At 40.8% G+C, this 21,095-nt stretch overlaps 1 protein-coding gene across 12 annotated transcripts in view; it reads right to left on the bottom strand.

The window, feature by feature from the left end:
• The window catches only part of Greb1l (GREB1 like retinoic acid receptor coactivator), a 265,843-nt gene that overhangs the window by 68,608 nt on the left and 176,140 nt on the right, over positions 1–21,095 (bottom strand). For 11 of the 12 annotated variants that reach the window (XM_050148823.1, XM_050148822.1, XM_050148821.1 and 8 more), the window contains 2 exons: positions 5,976–6,104; positions 3,110–3,226 (listed from right to left, as the gene is read on the bottom strand). In XM_050148823.1, the coding sequence (XP_050004780.1) occupies positions 3,110–3,226; positions 5,976–6,104 (246 nt within the window). The remainder of the gene's footprint in view (positions 1–3,109; positions 3,227–5,975; positions 6,105–21,095) is intronic. The other variant, XM_050148818.1, reaches the window with a different exon arrangement.

Here is a 21,095-nt window from a genome sequence, read left to right as displayed (position 1 = left end):
AGGTGGGAGGGCGGAGGCTACTCTTATGGGTAAAGAAATAGCTTTGTTTCTTCATGTTCTGTCCACACTGGTGGAGTAGGCTTTCTAGTTTTGGGATATTGTTTGTCTACACATGAGTCCCCTGAGCCTCTCCTTTCTTGTCCTGTTTTCTTCCAGTACCCCAGCTGCAGTTAGTGTTGTCTGCTGGGATGCTTGCTGCTTACCATCGGTGCTTGCTGGTCTAGTGTCTGCGGGTTAGATCTAATGTAGAGAAGAGTTCAATGGGGAGCAGGCTTTATCAGGGAGTGCACAGATTTCACTAGTTCATCCCCCTCAGCTACATCCTTTCCTTTGTCCCGGATGAACAGGACCTTCTTCTTTTGGGACTCACACACTTAAAAGTTGTGGACTCTGTGACCTTTGACAACTCCCTGGACTTGCCTTTTTCTTAGTGACTCTAACAGGAGATGATTATTTTATTAAGTGCCTGGCATTAATGAATCCACTATCCTGAATATTATTAATATTCTAAACAAAATGTGCGGTGAGCACAGTTAATCTTTCAAGTTGTAATCCCAGAATTGCTTGACCTGACCTATGTATCTACAGGAAACAAATGAATGGCTCTTGAAAAAGGATGGCCTCTTCTGTGCCCGAAGAAGGCCTTTTCTGAGTTAATTGTGTCCCGTGGAGCAGAGAGTGCCGTCTCCAAGTCAGACAGGGTGTCCTCTGTGTCTCTGTGACAGGATAATGGTCCCGAGATTTCAGAATAATTGCGTGCGGATTTGGCCTTGGAGTTAAATAGCTTCAGTTGGGTGCTGGCATGACTCTTCCTCAGCTGCGTTGTTCTGGTGTCTGTGTCACCTGTGCCGTGGGGATGGCTGAGGATGACAGTAGGAGGTGACCTAAGTCCTTAGCTGTGCGGGAATGCTGTAGAAATGGTGGCTTCAGGAACAACATAAGGGCGTGAGTCTAGAAATTGTGAATCTGAATGTAATATTCAGGACCTAATCAGTTAGAATTGGCCTCTTGCTGCTGGGTGCCATTCTGTGCAGGGTGGCAGTGGTGTGGGAGGAAGTACAGTCTCCTGACCCCACAGGCTGAAACAGCTCCGTCTTCTGAAATCCCCAGCGTCATGTTGCACCCCTACTCCAGACACTTCAGAGGGGCTTTGCCCTTTCCTGTCCCTCACTAGTGATCCTCACTAGTGATCCACCAAGTCCTGTGGGCTCTGCTGCCCTCACTCATCCCTGACTTGAAGCCAACATCTCTTAGATTAGGTCATTGTCATTGTTACTATATTCTGAAATCAGCTTTTCAAAGACAGAGGAAGAAAAAGGCAGAATGAAAAAGTTGGAGGTTCTGCATGTAGTCAGACAGACCTAGTTGGTGAGACTCGTGTGTGGCAGTGGTTTCCTAACCGTGACTTACACTGGCAAGGGCTTCGTGTGCACTGATTTATCTGTCCCCAGCAGCATTATAGAGTGGTGCCAATGTTGTTCCTACTGTTTTCCATTTGATGAAACAGTCCCAGGAGCTTGTGGAGCTGGCCTAGGGACCCAGGTAACGCTAGCATCCCAGTGAGGCCATGTGTGTTTGTGAGCATGTGTGTGTTCCTGCATGTAAAGTGTCCTACTTACATGTGGCCATGGAGTAAAAGCTGGAGTGGTTCTGTGTGATAGAGCCCTGTACAGCCACACTTTCTAATACAGATACAGCACTGCCTTCCTTCAGGGAAACCTCTCAAAGCCCGTTCACTTCAGAGTGTGAAATCTGGGTGGTCACAAGGCCCCCTGTCTCTGGTCTCTGCTNTGTAGACCAGGCTGGCCTCAAGGTCACTGAGACCCACCTGTCTGTCTGTCTCCCAAGTGCTAGGATTAAAAGCATGCATCACCACTGCCCAGCTAAATTTCTGATTTTAATTCATGTAATTTTAAATAGAAAGGGTGGTATGTGGCTAAAGACTTCTATAACGGTTAGCTTGGTGGCAGAAACCTATAGAGAAATGGATTTCTTTCTCTATTGCTGCTTTCATGTTTTATATGTTTGTTTTATATCTAAAGCAATCTGAACTGCTGAATAGAAAGGAAACCATCTCTCTCTTGACAATGACTTTTACAGAAACATACATAACATGTCATTTTATCCAGAACAAGAATAAAGAGGCAGATTGATATAACAAGACAGAAAACAACAACATCTAAATACCGAGGAATATATAAAACTTAGCTTATGATAAAGGTGACATTTTGTATCAGATGGATGAAAATGATGGATATTTTAATGAGTGCTGGGGGGACAAATGGCTAGCCATTTGGAGGGAAAAGATTCATTATATTCATACTGCACATCATATATAGTAGTAAATGTCAGATGAATTAAAGCTTTAAATGTGAAAAATGAAGTCACTTCTGGAAGAAAATGTTATTGAAATGGAATCCAATCCTTGTATCATATAGCCTTGTCTAAGGGTAATACCTGAAACAGAGAAAGCAAAACAAGATGAATAGAATAAAGTCAGCTAAATGCACAAGCATGTTTATTCATCCACAAGATGCAAGGTAAACAAAATAGTAAAAATGAATGCATATCTGCAGCATATTCACAGAGACTATGAATCTCAAATTTTAGAAATTATTGCCATTGAGAAAACATGCATAATTTGATTAGTGGATAAAAATGTTAGAAAATATTTATGCAGGCAAAAGGAATGTCTTATAAACCCAGGAAAAGCATTTAATTTAAAAAACAACAAAAGTAAGTGGATAATGCTAGGATCTATCTTTCTGTGGTGGTTTCAGATTAAGTGGTATATATTCAAAGCACAGAAAAGAAGCTTGATGTACAGTAAACTTACTCTAGATTTGTGCTATTTCCTGTCTTATGAGACCCTTTCTCTTTCATGTAGCCAGTAACAAGATGTTGAATATCTACTATGTAGCAGGTTGTATTCTACAGAAACAAAAGAGGAATGTTTTTGTCCTTATAATGGTTAGCATGCAAATCTCCCCTCTCTCTCTCTCTCTCTCTCTCTCTCTCTCTCTCTCTCTCTCTCTCTCTCCCCCCCCCCCCCCCCCCCCCGCGCGCGCACACACACACACACACACACACACACACACACTCAGAGTACCTTGGTCTATGGATGTGTAGGTAGGTCTTGGTGACAAAGAGTAGTTCCCGGAGCGAGATGGCATGGAACTAGATGTGCCACTCTTCCCTCCATGGCTGCTGGTCCCATTGGCTGCTTCTGTAGAGCAGAAAAACAGCACATTAGAACAGAGGTTTGGAGGATACTGTGAAGCAGCAGACATCTGGTAAACCTCACACTTGAGGATTCATGGAAACTTCACAGACAGTACTCAGCCTAGTTGCATAAAACCAGCTACAACTGTTAGAGCAATCAGCTTCATTAAACTTAACTGTCAGATAAGAAAATGACTGGAATAAATTAAAAAACTAGGTGTACCCAAAAATAATTTCCTGGAACCCTGAGAAATCTTTTAGAAATTTTTTGAAGAAATCTTTGGAAATAGTAGGTAAATATGAGGAAAAATTTAATAGAATTTAATTCTACTTCATGGAAAACTCCAAACATACAAAAGGAGAGAGAACGGTACAATGCGTGTTTATGCACCCACTGCCCAGGTCTCACGCAGCCGCCTGTCTTGTTCATCTTGTTCATCGCACTCTGACCTGCTTCCCGGCACAGATGCACAGTGCTCTGTTTAGTCAGAAGCAACCTAGCCAGCTATAATTTCATTGATAAGCACTTTTATAGATATTGTTAAATGAACCTTTAAAATAAATTTGCAATAAAATTATTATACTTAAAATCAACAGTGATTAATAATTTAATATAATCAAATATCCTACCAGTATTCTAAACTTTCTCAGTTACCTCAGAAATAGTTTAAAGAAATTCAAAAAAGAACTTTATATTTGAAATTAGGTGACCTATATTTCAGGCTTCTTAAAAAAATACAAGATTAACTTTTATTATTTTTAATGTGTGTGTGTGTGTCCCTACATGTACTACATATGTCCAAAGAGAGACTGGATACCCTGGAGCTGAAGTTATAGGCAGTGGTGAGCTAGCTGCTGTGGGCACTGGGAACTGAACTCAGGTCCGCTGACAAAGACCATCGCCGCTCTCATCCACGGAGTCATCTCTCCAGCCGCCTTAGATTCTGTAGTCTAAAGGGATTTCTTTTCTTTTAAACAAATACTTCTTGGGATTGTTTTCCTTCTGAAAAGTCTTGAAGAATTTGCTGACTCAATGTTCCTAGTGTCACTGAACGCCCACGTGCCCACTGTATTTCCAATAAACTAATTGTTAGAGGCCTAGTCAAATTCATATTTATTTTGTTTTTTTGCAAAAGAATCTCAAAGGCAGCTGTAACAAAAAGGCCAGGAAACAAAAAGTGGACAGTTTTCCTCTCTTTTGAGGATGTTAGGAACAATTTGTAGGTATTCAGAATTTGTCATCCTAACTCTTTTTTATTAAAGTTTCATTTTTAGGGTCCAGGTGCGGTGGCACTCGCTTTTAATCCCAGCACTCAGGAGGCAGAGACCGGGGTGGGTCTCTGAGTTTGAGGCCAGCCTGGTCTACAAAGTGAGTTCCAGGACAGTCAGAACTGCTACACAGAGAAACCATATCTCAAAATAAAAATAAGTAAACAAATAAATATTCATTTTCATTTTTAATTATGTGTCTATGTGTGGGCTTGTGCATATGCATGTGGTAACCACAGAGTCTAGAAGAAGCCATCAGATCCCCTGTATTGGAATTACAGGCAGTTGTGAGTTGCCTGAGGTAGGTCTGGGAGCCAAACTACCATCCCTTGCCAGAAGCACCATGCATTCTTTTTGTTTGTTTATTTGTTTGTCTTTTAAGACGGGTTTTTCTGTGTAGTCTGGCTGTTCTGAAACTAGCTCAGTAGACCAGACTGGCCTCGAACTCATAAACATTGACCTTCCTCTGCCTCCTGAGTGCTGGAATAAAGGTGTGTGCCACCACTGCCTGACTAGCAGCATGCATTCTTAACTGCTGAGCTTAATTCTTGCATTATGGAGTCAACTGGATGATTTTAGTAACGACCTTGATTACTGATCTATCACGTCATTAGTTTTTTTCACCATTGTAAAAACTTGACTTTAGTTTTTCATATCTAAAACCTAACTAGGAGGTAAATACTGTAGGAGTCACTGGGCTGGAGTAAGAATCATGGCGGGTTCTGTCAACAGTTGTGTCTAACTTTTAGAACATGTCCCAGAATGACCCGTCTCTGTCTTACCATTTCTTCTCCTTAAGCTCTGCATTTTTCTAGGATTCCATCCTTCATTCATAGCCTGCCTCATCAAGTATCTTTCTTGGCTGATATTAGCCTTGATGGTTTCATGACGTGTTGGTAACGCCCTCAAGGCACACGCCTTTAATCCCAACACTTAGGAGGCAGAAGCAGGCGGATCTCTGTGAGTTGGAGGCCAGCCTGGTCTACATAGCAAGTTCCAGGACAGGGTCCAAAGATACACAGAGAAACCCTGTCATGAAAAGCAAGAAAGCAAACAAAAAAAAAAAAAAAAAAAAAAAAAAGGAAAAAGAAAGAGGAAAAAGGAAAAAAAAGAGAGAGAGAAAAGATCTTCTTGTAAATCTATCACCTTGACTGGATTATGAGACATTTGGGGTCAGGCATTAATTTTTTTTTATAATCTCAGGTGCTAGTCACAGCAGGAGCACAAGAAATGTTTGTTGAACAAAATCAAACTCTAGTCTTCTGTGAACAAAATGTCATTTTGACTCTTCTGGTTGGAGCCCAGAGAGAGCAAAGCTTTGTCCAGTATTGCATTATTCTAGGCAGTTCCATGACATCTTTGACTGGCAGGTAGAAGGAGTGTTGGAGTGTTTGCTTTGTCAATTAAAGTTCACACAAGTCATTTGGTATTTGCAAAAAAAAAAAAAAAAAAAAAAAAAAAGTAGTAAGGAAGGAAAACATCACCTGCAGCAAAAGTCTTTCCTACAACCTGCAAAGATAAAGGCAGTGGTTTCACAACATTCTTATTCCGGGTCAGGTCCTGAGCGCCACTTAAATTGATTGCAGAATTAGCTCGACTGAGAGCCGGCGAATCTTTAAAATGAGAGAGGTTGTTTAAATTAGCAAGCATTTATATATGCAGGAAGAAAGTTAATTTGGCATGGGTGAGCTGAGGAAAGCAAGAGGGAGGGTTTAGCTTCTTCTTGCTATTGAGATGCTGTAGAAAGGTCAGTTTCTATGAATTCAGGTTTATTTATTTTCTACTTAACAAAAATGTACTAGGTATTAGGTGCTACTGTAAGTACTTCAAATATATTAATTCACTTGATCCACATAATACATTATCTGGTCAAACTCAGATGACCTGTCATTGGGTTCATATCTATGTTCCATATCTAAATTATGCCCACGATTCCTTCAAAATCACATTTTAATGAAATATAGCCATCTCTGTACAGATAAATTTTGTCTGTGTGTCCATGCTTGTGTGCAGTCATATGTGTATGAATATATATGTGTATAAGAATATGTATGTGCACATGTGTGCATGCATGTGTGGAGGAAAGAAGTCATGTCAGGTATCTACCTCAGTTGCTGTATACTCTAGTTTTTGAGACAGGGTTTCACTGACCCTGGAGCTAATTGATTTGGCTAATTGCTAGTGAGCCTCACAGGGGTGCTCCTGGGTATGATTTCCCAGCACTGGATTTACAAGTGCTATGATGTTTGCCTGTAATACAAGCATGTGCTAGGGTGACACACAAGAATTGCTAATTCAAGGCCTGCCTGGGATAGATGGTAACTCAAAAAAAAAAAAAAAAAAAAAATGGGTGGGCTCCCTGCTGCCTAGCTCAGTATCAGAGGTGCTGAGCCAGCTGTTGAGGGTTCACCCAGCAGTGAACCCTGAGAGTCACAGTGATGACCAGCATGATGGGAAACACCATGGGTGCAAAAGCAGTATGAATGCTCTGGGGATAACCAGCTGCTTTCTGTGTGGATGTAAGGCCCGCTACACACACAGGAACTGCGTGGCACTGCCAACCTGACAGAGACCCCTCTGTGACACAGAAACTCATAACTGGAAGTCTGTGGAGTAGTCAGTCAGAATGGAACGGCTGTTCCCATGTCACTCCCCAAAAAGAAAAAAAGGGGAATATCATGGGAGAAGGGATGGAAAACTATAGGGGCCAGAGGCTTAGGCAGGCCTGGGTGTCTCCTAGATATGGCAGACCTCGAACTCACAGCAGCTGCAGCCACATAGGCCTAAAATCATCACAAATGGGGAGGGGGCATGAGCTCTCACCCTAGCTGGGGAACTACAGGTAGCTGATGGCTGCTAGGGGAGGAGAGTCGCTGGTAGGTCTGCCATACTATGGAGGACAGATGTGAGTACAGGGCGGAGCAAAGAGAAAAAGATTAGCTGGGCGGTGGGGGCACACCCTTTAATCCCAGCACTCAGGAGGCAAAGACAGGCAGATCTCTGTGAGTTTGAGACCAGCCAGGTCTACAAGAGCAAGTTCCAGGACAGGCTCCAAAGCTACAGAGAAACCCTGTCTCAAAAAAACAAAACAAAACAAAAAAAAGCGGCTCTGATGTTGGGAGGAGCCAGAGGGGTAAGGACTGTACCCAAAAGCAGGTAAGGGGAAGAGTGGGGGATGAATGTGATCAAAATGTAGTATATGCACATAATAAGTCCTCAAAGAATCAAGGAAAATATGATATTTTAAAAGGGTGTTGGTGCAGGGGGATGGCTCAGTAGACACAGTGGACAATGACAAACATGAAGACCTGGGGTCAGGTCTCTAGCACTCATGCAAACAGCTGAACTTGTTGGCATGCACACAATAAAATACAGTGAACTGTTATAAAGTATGCAGTATCTAAATTTATTGACTATATTTAGTGTGATTATTCAGTGTTAAATCATATTTATAAAAGTTTTAAAATTATAACTGAATAAATATACAAAAGAAGTAAAAATGTATACTATTAAATATTAAAGAAAACTAAATAGTCAGGCAGTGGTGGTACACACCTTTAATTCCAGCACTTGGGAGGCAGAGGTAGGCAGATATCTGAGTTAGAGTACAGTACAGCCTGATTTATGGAGTGAGTTCCAGAATAGCCAGGGTTACACAGAGAAACTCTGTCTCAAAAAAACAAACAAACAAACAAAAACACCTAACAACAAAAACAACAAAAAAGCTCCTCCCCCCTCCCCCCCCAAAAAAACTAGTAAATGAAAAGATATGATGTGCTCATGGAGCGGATGACTTAGTAATAAGACAGCACTACTGCCCAAGTGTTCTGAGAATTTCCAGCAAGCTATACCAATATTCCAACCTGCTTCTTCCTAGAAATTAGCAAGCCAATCCTAACATTCACATGGAAACACAAGGGACTCAAGGAAACCAAAATAATTTATAAACAGAATTATAAGCTAGAGAACTTAACTTTCCCATGTCAGAACCTCATAACCATATACATGTGGTATTGGCACAGGATGCACACATAAGAAAATTCCATTTAAAGTCTTTGATTTTATGATTAATTGAATGTTGACAAAAGTGTTAAAAAAACTCACTGGATAAGAAAACAATTTTTTTTCAGCCACTAGTTTGGGGATAACTGCATAGTCCTAAATAATGGTCCTCAATGGACACATCACACACAAAAATTAACTTAAAATGGATTTAAATGTAATAGCTGGGATCTCTGTGAGTTGCAGGCCTACTAGGGAGACATAGTGAGGCCCTGTCTCTAAAAATATATAATAGCTACATGTAATAGCTAAAGCTATGACACGTCATAAAATACAGAAGTGATGCTCTTGACCTTGAATTAGGTAATGTTTCTTAGGTATAAGCCAAGACCATAGGTGACAAAAGAAAACAGAAATGAGTTGGATTTCATCAAAACAGAAAAACTTTGTGCTCTGAAGCACATTATCATAAGAGCTGGGTATGGTGGTGCACACCTTGGGGGGATATCTGTAGAATGGGAGAAAACCTTTGCAAAAGATTTATGCCCCCAAATAAATAAAGTCTTCATAAATCTATAAAAACATAAACAGTCAGCCAAAAATTGGCCAAATGAATTATATAAGCATTTCTTAACACACACACACACACACACACACACACACACACACACACACACACACACACACAGTCAATAAGCATGTGAAAAACAGTAAACTGGGCTCTAGTGGTGCACGCCTTTAATTCCAGCACTCAGGAGACAGAGGCAGGTGGATCCCTGAGTTCAAGGCCAGTCAGTTCTACAGTCAGGGCCACACAGAGAAACACTGCCTTGAAAAAACAATAACAAAACAAAAACAAAAATAGAAAGAAACAAAACTGCTAAACCTAATTAGAAACTAGAGGAGTGCAAATCAAAACTACAGTGAGAATTGCCCCCTCTGAGGACACTCGGACACAGTAATAAAACTACAGTGAGAATTGCCCCCTCTGAGGACACTCGGACACAGTAATAAAACTACAGTGAGAATTGCCCCCTCTAAGGACACTCGGATACAGTAATAAAAGGTGAAGGAAGCAGCCTCAACTCACGCTGGATCCCTTGCCTGTCAAAGTACAAAAGGGGGCAGCCTTGCTGACAAATGGTTCCTCCACTCCTTCGTTTAATGTATGACCCGGAACTCTCCCAGGCGTGAAATGAAAGAGAAGTGAAAACACACGTCTAAGAACCTGCACGTGAATGTCCACCGCAGACTGTCTTCATTTGATTGGTTGACTGATTGCTGGCTGAGAATTTAACATGCTACCATGAAGTCCTCCTGTGAGCCCCACTGATATTCCCATAAGTCTCCACATTAATATAAATACCCACTAACTGATAAATGCATAAACAAATTTCAGGGTTTTTTAGAAAACAGAATATTATTTATCGGGGAAGGAACGGATCATCAGCAAATGCTACAAATGAGTCAAATGAAAGACAATTGGTAAATGTCAATAAAATGCCCTAAGTATACAATGAGCAGAAACAGAAGGCAGACTTGGGGCTGCTCGTGGGTGAGGAGGGGTTAAGTAAGGATTGTGAGGGTTCTTCTCAGGGTGGGCACCGAGGCAGGAGGACCAAGAGTTTCCCGAGCTTTATCTGAGATCATATACCAATAACTCACTACATCCATAGACTTGCAAACTTTTAATGGCTGAATTGTATGGTATATAAACTATTCAAAAATTCTGCAAGTACTTCCCCAATATAAATAAATCTTAAAAAAAAAAAACACTGGAAGTAAAAATTATAAGGCAAAGGAAACTCATGTAAGTGACAGCCTGGCTAGTAGAATCCAGGAGAACATAGCCACTGCCTGTTGTCCTGGTCTCACTGCTCCGCCTTTCACGTCAGCAGGCTCCCAGTGGACTGTGCCCTGTGAACTCACTCTCTTGGAGAAAGACTCCTGCAAGTTCACATCTGGTTCTTCAAGGCCATCACGGGCTCTGAATCCTGTAAAGCAGTCCAGAACTGTGAGGGAGTACAGTGCCTCAGAGGCAGTTCTCAGTTAATGCGTCCATGAACAGAGCTCCAGGGCCTCCCATCTCTAGAAGACAATTCTGGAAGGCCTTCTGCATGCTTCTTAATGAATCTGACAGACCCGGGCCTTCCTGGGTCCTAACAATCAGAGAAAACATACTCTTACACTGGCTTACTCCTGTTTCCAGGGATCGCTTCCCAAATAAAATATAACACTCATGTTCTTATCTTAGGCTCTGACTCTATTAGAATCCAAACCATATCAACAATTTTAAAAAAGGAAAAGGCAAATAATACAAACAGACTTTATATAAAAGTTAAATAGCTTAAGTGAGTCAGTGTCAGGATAAGGGAAATGTAAGTCAGAACCACACTCAGATATCAGTATTCCCATCAGAGTGACACAAATCTAAAGATTTTCATAATAAATTCCTTCAGCACATACAAACTGCCCCGACACATAGTTCAGTCTCCCTGGAAACCGGATCAACAGATCAGTACATATTTAGCCCAGCAATTTCTGGACACTGATAGAAAAGTAAGAAATGACATGTTTGATGTTACTCACTGATGAATTTTTAGAAAACAATGTAAACACCCTCCAGCACTGGGTCAGGCTAAGTGATTACAGTATATCTGGGCAGCGTTAAATCCACTGCACTATAAGCCAGTGAGGAAGCTCTCTCCCTGGACAGACCTCTCAGACACAGCAACCTGGAGAGATGCAGGCAATGGTCAAAGCTGCTCTTTGGAGCAAGCAAGGCATATCAAGAGGAATCTGTATTTCTGCTTCATTAAAAAGACAAAAGAACATCTAGAAAGCTGTCTCATCATTTGGATGAGTGTGAACAAACTCCTGTCAGGAGCCACTTGAGAGAAGGGTTATTTTGTCTCACGGGTTCAGTGCATCACACTTAGAGCCATAAACAGGCACATAAGAAATGGTTTGCAGTGATTGTCATGCTTGCAGGCAGGCATGTAGAAACCAGGTGGTATGGAAGAGAAACTTACTACACATATAAGAACATATCCTATATGTACACAAGTATAAACACGTGCATACAGGTGTTTTAATTAGGGTTTCTATTGCTGCAATGAAACACCATGACCAAAGACCAGAAGCAAGTTGGGGAGGAAAGGATGTATTCAGCTTACACTTCCACCTCACAGTTCATCATCACAGGAAGCCAGGACAGGAACTCATGCAGGGTAGGAACTTAGAGGCAGGAGCTGATGCAGAGGCCAAGAAGGACTGTTGCTTACTGACTTATTCCTCATGGTTTTCTCAGCCTGCTTTCTTATAGAACCCAGGACCACCAGCCCAGGGATAGCACCACCCACCCACACTGATCACTAGTTAAGAAGTCCTACATGCTTGCCTACAGCCCAATATTGTAGGGGCTTTTTCTCAATTGAGGCTCCCTCCTCTCTGATGACTCTAGCTGTGCCAAGTTGACATAAAACTAGCCAATGTAATATGTATTCTTAAAAATATTAAATTTACAAAACATTAGAATAAATTGTTTTAAATAAATAAAGAGAAAATGCTTACATGTAAGTTGACAACTGGAATCAGAAGTGTTTATCAAATATATAAAGTGAACGTTTACTTCAGTATTGAGCTACACACAGTGATTTTAACTTTTTAAAAAAGACTTATTTCTATTTCATGTGTACATGTGTATGCCTACATGCATGTTTGTGCATTATGTGTCTGCTGGTGCTATAGGAAGCCATAAGAGGATTCCGATCCCTTTGAACTAGAGTTAGAGGTGGTTGCCGGCTGCTTGATATGGGTGCTAGGAACTGAGCCCTGGTCTCTTGGAAGACTATTACGTGCTTTCTAGCTGCAGAGCCATCTTTCTACTCCTGGTTTCAACTTCCTGACATATATTAGTTTATTTATTATTTATTTTATGTGTGTACACACATGGGCACATACCACAGCATGCGTATGGAGTAGGTCAGAGGACAGTTTGTAGGAGCCAGTTGGCTTTTCCCACAGTAGGACCTAGGGACTATCAGATAGTCAGGCTGGACAGCAACACTTTCACTAGCTGAGCCACTTCACTGGCTCACATAGTGATTTTTAAAAGGTAGAATTCTATTCCAGTATAACTGTTTTTGGTAAAGTTATGTTCTGGTCCCTATAACCCTGAGTTCCACTGCTGCCTCTATTTTGGTTTCTTCTCCCCAAGACAGGGTTTCTCTGTGTATCCCTGGCTGTCCTAGCACTCACTCTGTTGACCAGGCTGGCCCTGAACTCAGAGATCCACCTGCCTCTGCCTCTCTTTTGAGTCCTGGGATTAAAGGTGTGCTCCACCACTGCTCAGCCTCTATTTGCTAATTAAACAATTATCGAGCTATTCTCACAGGTTAAGAACTTTGCTAGGGCCTATGGGTAAAACAGTACACACCCTTACTTCAGCAGCAGATGAAAACATAAGAGATCCACAGCCGCACATTAAACAAGGAGAGAGAGGGAGCATGGAACACACAGCTCTAAATGGGAAGTCTCCATAAAATCCCTACCCTCAGAGCTCAGGGAGCCCTGCAGAAGAGGAGGCAGAAAGAGTGTAAGAGCCAGAGGGGATGGAGGACACCAGGAGGACAAGACCCTCTCACTCAATGGTCGTATCACCCCACAGAGACTGAGGCAGCATGTGCAGGGTCTGTACCAGGTTCTCTGAATATATATTCCAGCTTTTAGTTTAGTATTTTTATGGGACTCCTGAGTATGTGAACAAGTGGATTTCTGATTCTTGTGCTTCCTCTTGGACTCTTTTCCTTTTGTTGGTTTGTCTTGTCCAACGTTGACTTGATAGTTTTTGTTTTAGTTTATTATATTTTATTTGGTTATGTTTGGGTGTTATCTCTTAGAGACACAAAGGAAGTGAATCCAGGTGGCAGGGAAAGTGGGGAGGAACTGGGAGATATAGAGGGAGGGGAAACTATAATCAGGATATACTGCATGAGAAAAGAATATTTTTAACAAAAGGAAGAGAAAAAAAAACCCAGACACACTTGTATGCTTATTGTCCTAAAATTTCCTGCTGCCTCTTTGTAATTCCTCCCTCCTGCTTTTTTCTTTGTCAGATAGATTCCCCAGAGCTGCTGGCCAGTCAGAATAACCTGCTCAGAGAACACCAGGCCAATAAGAAACTAACTAAAAAACTCTTGAAGTTATTCCCTGGCCTTTATTCCTTTCCTATATTGATGGGGAATCTTTGTCAGCTAGTTAGCCTTAAAATGTGGAACCAAGTTATGACATGGCTTTCTGGGTACCCAGAGAAAAATGCCACATGGCCCAGGTGCTCTCTCTCTCTCTCTCTCTCTCTCTCTCTCTCTCTCTCTCTCTCTCTCTCTCTCTCTCGGTGGTTCCCACTCTACACATCTGAGCTTGAACTTCTCATTCCTGTTTCATGAATTTCCCCTTATAACAAAGAAAATATAATTGCTCTATCTATCTTTTAGCTAGCCTGGTTATTTCTTGATCTGAGATAATTCAATGGTTGGTGTCCAACGTGGGGCTTGGGACCCTTGCAGCTTCAGCCAGTCACCGCCAGGCTCCATGTGATTTGGGTATAGGATCCCCTTGCAGTGACCCTGAGTAGCCACTAGCCTCGAGGTCCTCAGACACCTGTGCCATTGGCTACTGCTCACCTCAGGCAGGATGCGGGCTTCCCTGGATGTCTCTGCCAGCATTGCTGCCTTGCTGTCCTTGTACTTGTGTAGCTACTGACCAGTCAGGGATCTCCAAAGAGCACACAGTCTGTGATTTACACTGAATAACTATTTTTAATTTGAGCATATTTTTCAGTATTTAATGCTATAACCAAGTTCAAGCCAGCCATGTGGCTACAACTGTGCTGCAACACCTACTGGCCAGTAATGGTTATTGCACCTACTCCAACTCATTACAGGTAAGATTTATAATTTAAAATATAATTTATAATTATAAATTCATAATTTAAAAGGGCAATATGACAGATAAAATAATAATACAAGAATTCAACAGCTTTTTTACTTATACCATGTATGATATTATGCAAGGTTTATGTGATTTCCCTTCTACATCCCTCTATTTGATTCTGGGGATTAGCTTTATTCTTCATATTTTCTCCTTAAAAAGATGGTTTGATAATAGGGTCAAGAATGAGACACTTTTAGAAATGATACAGTCTAAATGATACAGATGGATAATGACCAACTAAAAGGGAAATTTAGCACTCTGGAGAAGAATATGACCAATTTGGCAAACAAAACCTGTCAATGACAGAGGTTGCTGAGACACTGAGAGAATTTGTGCTGTTGAACGTATGAATCAGAATTTGTCAAATGGTTATGATAGATTGACAGCTAGAATGTCTCTCCAGGAAGGTAATATGTATGCTATAAAAATTACATCTGAGGATGAGATGTTATCTTTACTGGACAGACTTCATACCTTGGAATCCTCAATGAGGGCATTAGAACAGAACACTGGACAGGAGATCCAGACTTTACAAAAGACAGTGGTAAAAAGATTTGAAAAGATTGAGGAATTTATTGTATTTGATAACCAGGGACAAAAGGTACAAAGACAAAATTTAGCCTCATCAGTATGTACCAAACTCCAGGATAGCTCACCCAGAGTTCTCAGTGCCTACCCAGATATCATCAGAATATCATCGGAAAGAACATCTGGCATCAAGTACCCAAAGGTAGTCAAAGAATATATGTGGGAGCTCATACATATGACTGCTCTAAAGAAAATTAAATAAGCAATAGTTTCTTATGGAATACATTCATCCTTCATTAGGGAAAAGGAAGGTCAAAACATATGCTTCAAGCAATAAGGCAACCCCACAAGACTGGCTTCATTTAATCTCAACTGTCCTAGAAAATGAACCACAGCTTCTTTGGAAATGTTATTGGAGGGAAGAAGCAAAAATTTTAAAACAACAGGGAAAAGCAAAAGGATTTGGGATTTCCCAAGATCAAATTCTGGGCAAGGGACATTACTCTGATTCTCAGGATCAGGCTCTTTATGATAAACACACCTTGTCCCTATGTAGCACATCAGCTTTAAATGCTTGGGAAGGAATCAGGAACCATGAAAGAGAATTAAATCATTTATTAGGGTTAAACAGTGTCAGAGAGAACCCTTTAGTGACTTTTTATAAAGATTAACTAAGGCTATACAAATAGTAGTAACAGATACAGAAGCTAGACATGTATTAATTGAATCTTTGACTTTTGAGAATACTAGTTTAAAATGCAAAAAGATCCTTGGGCCTTTAAAGATCAGATCAGCACCAAAAGGTGAATGGATCTTATATACAATGAATGTTGAGACATTTGGCTATAGTACTAAAGCTTAGGTAGAAGAATCAATTTCCAATGGTATGAGGGGACACCAAAATGCCAAATGTTTTAATTGTGGTAGAATAGGACATCTGAGAAGGGATTGTAGACAAGGAATTTCTAGGAATAATATCTCCTCTGGGAATGGCAAGAACAGACGAACTCAGCCTTCAGGTATATGTAGGAGATGTGGCAAAGCTCAACATTGGACCAATAAATGTAGGTCAACAAAAGACAGACAAGGCAGCCTAATACCATTGTAAAACTCCTTGGGGGCCTCTAGCAAGTCTCCATGACAAACATAGTTCAATCATTACTAGTTACTGTAGAGAACATGTCTCACCAGACAAACTAAAAAAAAAATCCAGTGCCTACTGTAAAAAACTATACTGGTCTGGATAATGGAATAGATGCTCCCATGACAGCTAGAAGTAATTCTAGTAGATGATGTCCCCTCTCCCAACAAAGTTTGTCCTCAGGGTTGGGGACACCTTTGAGAGGTTGATTATTCCTTGTATAAGATAAAGGGCTGGGATGGAAACTATGTACCCCCCCCCCAAAAAAAGAGGAAAAATTAATTGGGATAATAGATAATTTAGTGTGAATTTATTCACACTAATAATAATAGTGAGTAATAGAGTTAATACTTGTGAGCTATTATTTATAGATAATTTACATTGGTATAGTTGTGTATATTGATACAAGTTCAAATTATATTTGTTATTTCTGTTTATAGTATTTGTACACCTATGCAAAATTATTTGTCAGATTGTATACATGCATGTTTCTACCTCTGTTTAAGACATTTTGTATATTGATACAATTTCTAGGATATATTTTCATATTGCATTATATATTATTCTTACCTCTGATCAAGATACTTACATTATGTTTACATTTTCAGGTCATTGTCCTTATTTGCTGCACATTTGTTTACAGATTATTTAATATTCTGATATCAAGTCTTAGTCTTTAAGTTATACAGGTATTAAGCAATATAGGTCAATAGTTATTCATGTTTGTAATACATATAGTCAGATTAATTAGGATCTTTCAATACACAGAGATTGAATTCTGTCTAGATAAGTAATCTTCAACCACTTCAAGGATCTGTAGAACATGACATTTAAATAACTTAGGGTTCTGTTGACATGAGACATGTTTGCTCCTGCCAAGACAGAGTAAGACAGTTCTAAAATTCTCCATGCCTCTGAAAATGTTCTGTTAGTTATGCTAGGCCTTAGCCAAAGTTGGTTGCTTCAACAATGTAAATGAGACTTTGGGTGATTGCTCAGGTGGCAAATTGTCTCTGTTGTATACTCCTTGCTTTGGAAGCTGCTTGATTGTACTTCTTGATGACTCAAGTAATATCATCTCCCTTCTCAGGCCTTTGATGGGGTTGAAGTTAGATAGTCATAGTTACCTTCCTCTTATGATTTAGACAAGCCAATTTTTTGTGCAAGGCCTAGACTCCTTAGAATAGAATGTTTTTTAAAACATTTGTCATGTGCTCCTTGCTTAATATTGTTTAGGTTGCTTGTAATTTTATACTTGATATCTGTTCCTATTGTATATAGCTTTGTATTGGGTTTGGATCACTCTTATTTAGAAAAAAGGGGGAAGTAATGGGGAATCTTTGTCAGCCAATTATCTTTAAGAGGTGGGACCAAGTTAGGACATGACTTTCTGGTACCCAGAGAAAAACACCACGTAGCCCAGGTGTTCTCTCTCTCTCTCTCTTTCTGATTCCTGCTCTACACATCTGAGCTTGGACTTCTTGTTCCTGTTTTGTGAGTTTGCCCCTGATAATAAAGAAAAATATATTTGCTCTATCTTTTAGCTAGCCTGTTTATTTCTCGATCCAAGATAATTCAACACTATAAAGATGAAGAATTCTGAGAAATCAGAAAATTCAGACATCATCTATATACTTAGCTTTATTCTGATCAGTTCTAGGTGTTTAAACTATGAAAATATTGGTAAAATTTAAAAATAGAGACATATGTATCAAAATCTCACTTTTTTTAATGAAAAAAAATGTTGGCTTTTTCTTCAGTATACACCGGTCTGTGTTCATCTAGACCAGTGGTTCTCAATCTTCCTAATGCTGAGATGCTTTAAGACTATTCCTCATGTTATGGCAACCCCCCAAACATAAAATTATTTTCATTGCTACTTTATAACTGAAATTTTGCAACTGTTATAAATTGTGACATAAATATCTGATATGCAACCCTCGTGAAAGGGTTATTGGACCCCAAAGAGATAGAGACACACAAGTTGAGAACCAGTGATTCAGATCATCTTTTGAAATAATATAATGAAAAATAAGTAAGCATTTCAGTTTGAACTATCAAACATTTTCAGAATGCTAGATACTGTGCTTGGTTCTGAGATACAATATTAAAAAATACAAAGATACAAATCCTGCCCCTAAGTTGTTTACAGGAAGAAAAAAAGGAAAGAGGCCAAAAGGTCTCAATATCTTGTAAGGGGTGGACAGATTTGCTTGCCAAAGTGTACCCACACTTAGCAGAGAAGGTCGTTTGGCACACACAGGTTGGGAGAAGCATGGCTACCTCTTCAGGTTAGTCAAATGATGCTTTCTCATACAGACTGCTTTCCAGACAGCTGCCAGGAGGGGCAGAGGAGCCCAGTGTACAGGGCTTTGGAAGCAAAGTGATGAGCTGTGAATAAGAGGGCAGCTGGACTCAGCATGTCAGGAACCATTTGGACACTCAGAACATCAGTAGTGCCCTGAAATCGAGGCAAAGCCAAGAGATCAAGAAGTACAGGATGCCTACAACAGATGGGCACAGGAGATCGCTTCCTATGTATAACCCCAGCAGCACAGACACTAAGAGCAACATTGAATAAATGGGACCTACTAAAGCTGAGAAGCTTCTGTAAAGCAATGGACACTGTCACTAAGACAAAAAGGCAACCTACTGACTGGGAGAAGATCTTCACCAACCCCATAACAGACAAAGGTCTGATCTCCAAAATATATAGAGAACTCAAGAAACTAGACTCTAAAATGCTAATTAACCCAATTAAAAAATGGGGCACTGAACTGAACAGAGAATTCTCAAAAGAAGAAGTTCAAATGGCCAAAAGACACCTAAGGTCATGCTCAACCTCATTAGCAATCAGGGAAATGCAAATCAAAACAACTTTGAGATATCATCTCACACCTGTCAGAATGGCTAAAATCAAAAGCACCGATGATAGCCTTTGCTGGAGAGGCTGTGGAGGAAGGGGTACCCTCATCCATTGCTGGTGGGAATGCAATCTTGTGCAACCACTTTGGAAATCAGTGTTTCGGTTTCTCAGGAAATTCGGGATCAACCTACCCCTGGACCCAGCAATACCACTCTTGGGAATATACCCAAGAGATGCCCTATCATATGACAAAAGCATTTGTTCAACTATGTTCATAGCAGCATTATTTGTAATAGCCAGAACCTGGAAACAACCTAGATGCCCTTCAATGGAAGAATGGATGAAGAAAGTGTGGAATATATACACATTAGAGTATTATGCTGCGGTAAAAAACAATGACTTCTCGAATTTTGCATGCAAATGGATGGAAATAGAAAACACTATCCTGAGCGAGGTAACCCAGACCCAAAAAGATGAACATGGGATGTACTCACTCATAATTGGTTTCTAGCCATAAATAAAGGTCACGGAGTGTATACCTGGTGAACCTAAAGAAGCTAAATAAGAAGGTGAACCCAAGAAAAAACATATAGTTATCCTCTTGGCTAAGGGAAGTAGATAAAATTGCCGGGGAGAAAATTGGGATCTTGGGGGTGGGGTGGGTTGGGGATAAGGGGGGACGGGGAGAGAAAAGTGAGAAGGGGAGGATTGGGGGAACTTGGGGAAACAGGAAGATTGGGATAAAGGAAGGTTGGATAGGGGAGCAGGGAAGCACATATCTTAGTTAAGGGAGCCACCTTAGTGTTGGCAAGAGACTTGAACCTAGAGTGGCTCCCAGGAGCCCAAGGCGATGTCCCCAGTTAGTCCCTTGGGAAGCTGAGGATAGGGAACCTGAAATGACCCTATCCTATAGCAATACTGACGAATATCTTTCATATCACCATAGAACCTTCATCTGGTGATGGATGGAGATAGAGACAGAGACCCACACTGGAGCACTGGACTGAGCTCCCAAGGTCCCAATGAGGAGCAGATGGAGGGAGAACACGAGCAAGGATGTCAGGACCACGAGGGGTGCACCCACCCACTGAGACAGTGGGGCTGATCTATTGGGAGCTCACCAAGGCCAGCTGGACTGTGACTGAAAAAGCATGGGATAAAACCGGACTCTCTGATCATGGCGAACAATGAGGGCTGATGAGAAGCCAAGGACAATGGCACAGGGTTTTGATCCTACTTCATGTTCCGGCTTGGTGGGAGCCTAGTCATTTTGGATGTTCACCTTCCTAGACATGGACGGAGGGGGGAGGACCTTGGACTTTCCACAGGGAAGGGAACCATGACTGCTCTTTGGACTGGAGAGGGAGGAGGAGAGGAGTAGGGGGAGGGGGAGGGAAATGGGAGGCTGGGAGGAAGCGGGAACTTTTTTTTCCCTTTTCTCAATAAAAAAAAAAAAAGAAAAAGAAGTACAGGAAGGAGTCAGACATCCCAGCACTTGAGGTACAGGCAGGCAGATCTCCGAGTTCAAGGCCAATCTGGTCTACAGAGCAAGATCCAGATCAGCCAGGACTACTTGGAGAAGCCCTGTAGACCATGCTGGTCTTGAACTCAGAGATCCGCCTGCTTCTGCCTCCCAGGTGCTGGGGTTAAAGGTGTGCGCCATCATGCCCAGCAGCTTCTTCTATTTTTAATGTAGTGTTGCTAATTACCTCAGTAGGTAATTATCTTTCCATGTGTTTGTTAACTATTCAGGTTTCTTGTTTTATGAGGTGCATGTTAATATAATTTCTCATATCTTTGTATTGATCTGTCTTTTTCCTATTAATTCATAGGTGTCATTTTCCCCTTGAACTAGCTCTCTATTAGTTTTACATATTCCTATTGCTTTCTAATTTATGGATTTTATTTTTATTTTTCTTCTGGTGCTTCTTGTGGCTCTTTCAACCAACACTACGTATTTCTATTTTTGAGACATCCTTCCCAGACCTGCAATCATATTTTAAATATTTTCCAAAAGTGCTGTGCATTTTTACATTTATATCAGCTAGCTACCTGGGATTTATTTTTGTATAT

Source organism: Alexandromys fortis, unplaced genomic scaffold (genome assembly GCF_014885135.2).
Source record: "Alexandromys fortis isolate MF-2015 unplaced genomic scaffold, M_Fortis_MF-2015_v1.1 scaffold_4, whole genome shotgun sequence".
NCBI classification, from domain to species: Eukaryota; Metazoa; Chordata; class Mammalia; order Rodentia; family Cricetidae; genus Alexandromys; species Alexandromys fortis.
Note: the sequence above shows the minus strand (reverse complement) of the source record. Positions and strands in the feature narration are given on the sequence as shown.